At 43.3% G+C, this 6938-nt stretch overlaps 1 protein-coding gene across 1 annotated transcript in view; it reads left to right on the top strand.

Annotated features, from left to right (window-relative positions):
• The first annotated feature begins 385 nt into the window (after positions 1-385).
• The window catches only part of CLPTM1L (CLPTM1 like), a 29391-nt gene continuing 22838 nt past the window's right edge, over positions 386-6938 (top strand). Inside the window, exons 1-5 of the mRNA XM_084306897.1 lie at positions 386-648; positions 868-968; positions 2772-2961; positions 4113-4255; positions 6112-6190. Of these exons, the coding sequence (XP_084163023.1) occupies positions 391-648; positions 868-968; positions 2772-2961; positions 4113-4255; positions 6112-6190 (771 nt within the window). The 5' untranslated portion in view covers positions 386-390. The remainder of the gene's footprint in view (positions 649-867; positions 969-2771; positions 2962-4112; positions 4256-6111; positions 6191-6938) is intronic.

Raw genomic sequence — 6938 nt, 5'->3', positions numbered from 1 at the left:
CCTTTGGTTTTTATACTTGATTATAGATCATATATAGAGATTATACTATAAAAGGTTAAGGAAAAGAGGGCAGGCAGGGCAGCCCTGCTCCAGCTACCCCCTGGGATATCGCCACTGTTTCCTTTAAGATTTCCGTATGTTGTCGGCTGAACCTTAGAGAAGAAATAAGGAAACCCTGAAGGAAACAGGGAGGCGGGGGGTTGGCGTGGTTTTATTTTTACAACAATCCCCGAGTAAGGGGGGGGGGGGGGGGAGGACGGACGGGACATAGAAGGCCGCAGCGCCGCGCCGGTTGCTAGGCAACGCCGCGCCGCCACTTCCGCCTTCCTCCCCTTCCCGGAAGTGACGGGCGGGGGCAACGGCTTCCTTCCCCGGCGACGGGGAGGGGGGATGCGGCGGCGGGGCGGTTGCCGTTGCCGTTGCCGTTACCGTTGGCGGGGGGGGGGGCGGCGGCGGCGGCGGGCGGGCGCCATGTTGAGCCGCAGCTCGCTGAGCGGGCTGGCGGTGGGGCTGTTCGCCCTCTACGTGGCGCACACGGGCTGGGTGATGTACGGCATCGTCTACACGCGGCCCTGCCCGGCCGCGGGGGCCGCCGCCGCGCACCCCGCCTGCGTCTGGCCCTACCTGGCGCGGCGGCCCAAGCTGCAGGTGGGCGAGCCTGAGGGGGCGGGCTGGGAACGGTCCGTAACGGTCAGTAACGGTAACGGGGCTGTGGGGGGGTGAGGAGGAGGCACCGGGGCGTTTTCGCCGTTTGTTGAGCCCCCCGGTGCCCTGCCCAGCCTGTGGGGCTGCGTCGCGAAGCCCTGAGCTCTCCTCGCTGTGTGTGCCCCTGCCCTCAGTGCCCTCTCCTCTCCTCCTCCTTTCCAGCTGAGTGTCTACACGACCACGCGGTCCAACATCGGTGCCGAGAGCAACGTGGATCTGGTGTTGAACGTGGAGGATTTTGATGTCGAGTCCAAGTTCGAAAGGTAAGTGGTAACGTTAGTTTTTTATTTCCGTTCACATCAAGTGCGTAAGCTGATAGTCACGTGGGCAGAAATACGCATAAAGCGGGTAGGTATACTCTTGGTGACAGTATCGTTGAAGGAGCTGGGTTGTTGTCCTTGCATTCTTTGGTTCAGGGTTGAAGCTATTCCTGCACGCTCCGTGGGCCATGCAGCTCGCACGTGTTTTCCATATTCTCAGTGCCAAGGCAGGAAAGCTGTCAGGTGGACTTCAGCCTTATAGCCAAGGACAAAGTGCTACTGTAGATAAAAACCAGTTGTTTGTTTGTTTTCTTAATGGAAGGTTCCTAGAATATTTCATGTATCACAGATCAGTGAAGCGTCCGCCTTGACAGAAACAGTGTACTACATTTGTGGGGTGCCAAAGAGCAGGCTCTTTGACAAACCCTTACACAAGCTCTCTTACACTGAGTGATCAACTCTCAGTTGCAAGAAAGAAATCCATGCCCAACAAAGTCATGCCAATAAATACAGAAATATTTGTTTCTCTCACGTAGATCTTACAGGCCTTGAATGATGTCGTCTGTTGTCTAACTTTCAGATCCCACTCTAAACACTTGTATCACAAGCTGTGCTAGATCACTTCAGCGTTGGTTGGTTTCAATCAACATATTGTTTTAAGTCACATAAATATTTTACAGAAGCGTGCTTTGCTTGTGATAGTAAAAGTGGCTTTTCCTTGTGAAAATGTAAGTCATTGTGTCCGGAATATCCTTAAGACCTTTCTCTAATAATGTGTAGACAGAATAGCTGTGGCTTCAGACCCTGAAAAGAACCTAGAAGTCGTGGATACTGTGTTCTTTCTTCTTGTGTTGTAACAACATGCTTTGGTATAACTGTTTCAGTGCTGACAATCATAAAAGTAAACCTTTTCTGGTGGCTTACTGCTTCAAGATCTTCTGAAAGGATGGTGGTGCTAACATCATGCCCTTAGATGAATTTCTGAATATAACACTGCGCTCTTTAATTATAAAGAGACACATGCATGTATAACAGTTAGAACAACTTTTGTATTAGCTGCTTCATTTTTTTTTTTTTTTTGTTTAAAGTTGTTATCTCGTATCTGAGGTCAGAGGCTTACCCTGGTTCTTTCACATTCTGCGTGTTTCATAATTTAAGAACGTGAACTTCCGCTGTGTAGGTCATGGTGAACTTGATCTCTGGCAGACGTGAAAATAGAACTGTTTTACTGACGGCCTGCTGGGCCAGTGAGAGTATCCGACAAAAAACAATTTTTTTGAGCAAATGAACAGGGCGCTTCCCAGGCAGGTACAAGAGGAGTGACTTTGTGGCTGGAGGCTCTGTAGAGTTGTGTGCTCAGCATACTGTATCTGAGAAGATCCGTCCTTAACTCAAAGTGCTTGGCATAACTGAATTTCCTTCTGATCTTTGTCATGTATACACTCTGTCATCATACTCAGTGTGTGGAAAGTTATTTTCTATGAGTTCTGTGATAATTTGGCAGTGTGACCTGTTGGCTGGGTTACAAAACCGATAACTCAGTCTTGTGTTATTTAGGACAATAAAGGATGAATTGGACAAAGATGAAAGTGTCTTAAGATAGCAGTAAAACTTTGGAAATGCAAATACTAAGTTACAAACCAAGGTACATAAATTGAGGCACCCGGTCATGGTCATTAGAGAACATTAGCCCCAGCATGTTCTTGCTTGCTTTCAGAACATCTTAACATGTTCAGTGATCCTCATCTGTAACAGCTTGATATTCCAACATATGTCACCTCATAACGTACTTATTTTGTGTTTTAGGACAGTGAATGTCTCTGTACCAAAGAAGACTCGAAATAACGGCACGTTATATGCATATATATTTCTTCATCATGCCGGCGTTTTGCCTTGGCACGATGGTAAGCAGGTGCATATAGTAAGCCCTCTGACCACCTACATGGTCCCTAAACCAGAAGAGATTAATTTGCTCACAGGAGAATCAACCACGCAGGTAGGTGGGTTTTCCATCTATAGAAAAATTGGGGGGAAAAAAGTATGGGGAGCAAGGGAGAAAACAAAATGCCTTTCTGCTTGATTATCAGCTGGGTACACTAATAGTAGACCTTTCAGCACAGCAAATGGGGAGCCCTCTGTAATAGTGGCTCCTATTAAAACACTTCCCTAGTTAATATGAATTACTTATTCAAGGTTTCCTTGCTCGTGGTAGAAATACTGTATTGTTTTGTAACAAAATGATGCTGCTTTCTGAGTTAGATTCGTGTGAAATAACGCTTTGCTTTTGTAAAACAGATACTAACTCACATTGATGAGTGACCAAAGCGTAGATTTCTTTTCTGTAGGACATTCCTACTTTCCAGTTCAATTCAAGAGAACACGATAGTAGTATCCTTTGACAAATGCTGTAATAACTCACCAGAGGAAAAAATGTAGTGTTATTTAATGAAACACTTGCAATGGCTCTTGTATCTGTGTCAAGGGGAGGTAGAGAATTTCATCTTGCTCTTCTTCGGAATCTGAAATACACTTGTAGCTATCAGTGCTGTTTCTAAATCCTGTTGGAATAAAGTTGAAAATGAGCTGAAGCTAGAGTCCAGCATTAAAAGGTCAGAGCAGGTGGTGGTCAGCCAAGGAGAAGTGAGCAGAATGCCCGGGGGCTGAGCATCTACTGAAAGCTGCGGTCTTAACTCTGTTTCAGCACTGCTTTGCACAGCATTTGGAGGCTCAGAAATTCAAAACAAATGGTCAGATCTTTTTTACTCCCCCAGATTAAGTACGGTCAATCATCCTTTTGACTGTGTTGAAGTAATATCTGAATGCTCTACTGTTCTCGTGTTCAAGTGACTGTTTTCAGAGTATGCAGATGCATAAGGAATTAAAATAAATAAGCTGAATATTAATTCTTGGTGAACAGGGTTTTGAATGGGCGCTGAAGTTGTTCAGTATCAAATTATGGTTGGCATTTCTATCTGTTCTGCTGTATTTGAGCAAAATACTTGGTCTAGTGTAAATTAAGGTAAGGTATTTCTTAATGAATGTCTATTTTGTGATACAGTTAATGACTCAGTAGTTTCTGTGAGTTAAGAGTTTTATCCTGTTCAAAAGTCTGTATTGTTTAGCTGTGTGTGTGTTGTATTTTTAAAGCAAATTGAAGCAGAAAAGCAGACCAGTGCTTTAGATGAACCCGTCTCTCACTGGAGGTCAAGGTTGACCTTAAATGTCATGGTAGAAGATTTTGTGTTTGATGGATCGTCCCTCCCTGCTGATGTTCACCGTTACATGAAGATGTAAGTTGATGACTTAATTTTGCTAGATTATAAGCTTAATTGGCTTTTCTACAAAAATCTTTCCTATCCCCCCTTAGTATTTTATTTTTGTATCAGAGCTTAGGAGACAAAAATAGGCACTCTTTAATGCCTGCGTTTCAGTAGTGACGGTTAGTAAGGTATTATGTACTAGAACGCCTCGTTGGAAATACCTTGCTACTGGGCAGTTCAGTTTAAAATACCTTTTCATATGGGGGTTACCAGGGTAACACACAGCAGAACTGCAAAGACACAAGCAAAATGCTACAGCAGGCTTCACACCTTGTTCTCAAATCATACTTCTGGCCTTTAAAGCAATTATTGTCCCTGGACTTTTGCAGTTAACCTTCACGTCCAGTTGTGTCTAAACAGCAAGTGCTTAAGTGGCACGGCTGATCTCCTATCCCATCTTTCCCCTCCCTCTTTGACAATGTGTTGTCCTACATAATTTCATTTTCTCAACAAAAACATAAAAAGCGTGATTTTTAGGCAGGCAGTAGCTTCTGTTCACAGCTTGCTTAAATTTCTTCCAGTGTTAACCATATAAATAGCGCTGTGTTGGCTGGTGCTGCCGTATGTTGATGCCTTTCTCTACAAGTATCCTGTTAAATCCAGAAGCAGTTGCTTAGTCAGCAGACTCTGGGGTTCTGGGATAGCTTCCCAAACAGAATAGATAAACTTAGCAACTCCTAAGACACTCAAAACAGGAAGGGGTTGATGGATCTTTTCTGGTCATGTCTAGATGCTCTTCAGTGCTGTTTTATCACATCATGCAGAAAGTAGTTTGGATGTGAAATAGCCTGCTGCAATTCCACTAGCGGTAGCTTTAATTGTAGTTGTTATATAGAAATTGAACTCTCTTCAGCTGAAGAATCAAACTATTTCTGATCTTCAAGTTAGTACTTTTCTATATTACTGTTGCCCCTTGAGTACTTATTATGTAGTTTTTCTTAACATGTATAGAGACTTCTTTGTTTTGTGAACTGCTAAAATCCAATTTTCAGACTTTAATAAGCTCAGTTGTGCTAGTTCCATAGCCTCTTACTAAGTATATCATAGTGTAGATAACTGCCTCTCTAGTGAAGAGCTTTAAGAATTTGTCTCTTTGAGGGCCCTAGGCTAAATACTTGTCCAAAATCCCAACAAAACAATTGTCCAGTGGTCAATTTTGTTGAGGCCTCAAAGATTAAGTTGTTAATTGGTTTTGTGCAGGCTGGTGAAGTGATAGAGCAATCCAAATGAGTGAGTTCAGGAGAAGGCAGAGATGACTGATGCTCCTTGTGCACTCTCATCAGTAGTACGTAGACTTTTAGTGTGCATAGCAGCCAATGTTTACATGGTCCTGTGCTAGGTAGAGCAAGTGCCTTTGCTGAGCTGCTAGGTGTCACTGGGGCTGGAGAGGAGTGGGGGAGATGGTGGAGAGTTGTAACTGCAGTAGGAGAGGGATACTTGAGACAAAGGATACAGATATATGGTGGTAAACCTCATTGTGTTTCTCTTTGGCTAACTTAAATTTCCTCTGCCCTTGTTCGTGCAACAGCTTCAGCATCATCACGGCTAATTTCATTTGTCTTTCATTCTTTTTTGCTTATTTTTTTCTACTGAAAAACAAACTGAAAGGAGAAATACACACTTTTTATACAGACATCTCTCAGTGAGAGATTCCAGGCTAGCAGTTGCTTCTTTCATGCTGTGTGGTAAAGAATAATGTGCCTGAAAAGATGGTGGGAAATTTCTACATGGGTAGATCTGAAAGTGCTGATTGAGTGCTAACTTGAATAAAAGCAGTTTTCTTTTTAGATCACAACAGTTATAAAATCCGTGTTTAAACATCCTAGGGTTCAGTTGGGGAAGACAGTGCATTACCTTCCAATATTATTTATTGATCAGCTAAGCAACAGAGTGAAAGATTTGATGGTGAGTAATAGAAAACCTTTAATTACATTTAATAGTTTTAACAGTAATCTTCAGTGTTGTTATAATCAAGATTTTCTTCGTAGGTTGTTTAATGAAAAACTATAAAGTCACAAAAGGATTTTATCAATGACTGTTGTTTAACTTAACATGGTCAACTGTGGCAACTACAGAGTCTCAATCTGCATTCTGAAATATCTGCCAAATGCTCCCTTATGTTCTGTCAAAGGGTATTTGGATTCCATCGCTCCTGCCTTTTGGGCAGATATGGAGGAAATCAGCAGCAGCAGCTGTGGTGGGAGCAAACAGATGAGCAGTTTGACTCTTTAAACCATTTGATGAAGTCGTGTTAGCATTCCAGAGCTACTCCTAGTATCTTCTAGGGAAATAAGCGTACTGAACACAGGTGGTACTGCAGTAACATAGAGATAAGAGAATGGCCACTTACACATTTCCAAAAAATTCACTTATGTTTAAATTTTCCAGTGGTGCCCTCTATCACGTTAGAGTAACTTCTGCATCTGAGAGTTTGGTGTTTTAGTACCTGCTGCCAATACACTAACAGTACATCTAATGAGTTTGGGCACTCAGATCAGGACTTGAAAACATTGGTGACAGAATCACAGAAGGATGAGGTTGTGAGGGATCTCTGGAGGTCACTAGGCAACACACCTGCTCAGACCTGGGGCACCAAGAGCAGGTTGCGCAAGACTTTGTCCATTTGGTGTTTAGATACAACCAAGGGTGAATT

The sequence above is a fragment of the Netta rufina genome (genome assembly GCF_964035555.1).
Source record: "Netta rufina genome assembly, chromosome: 2".
NCBI lineage: Eukaryota > Metazoa > Chordata > Aves > Anseriformes > Anatidae > Netta > Netta rufina.
The sequence above is the reverse complement of the archived record's forward strand: the minus strand, read 5'-3'. Positions and strand labels throughout refer to the sequence as shown.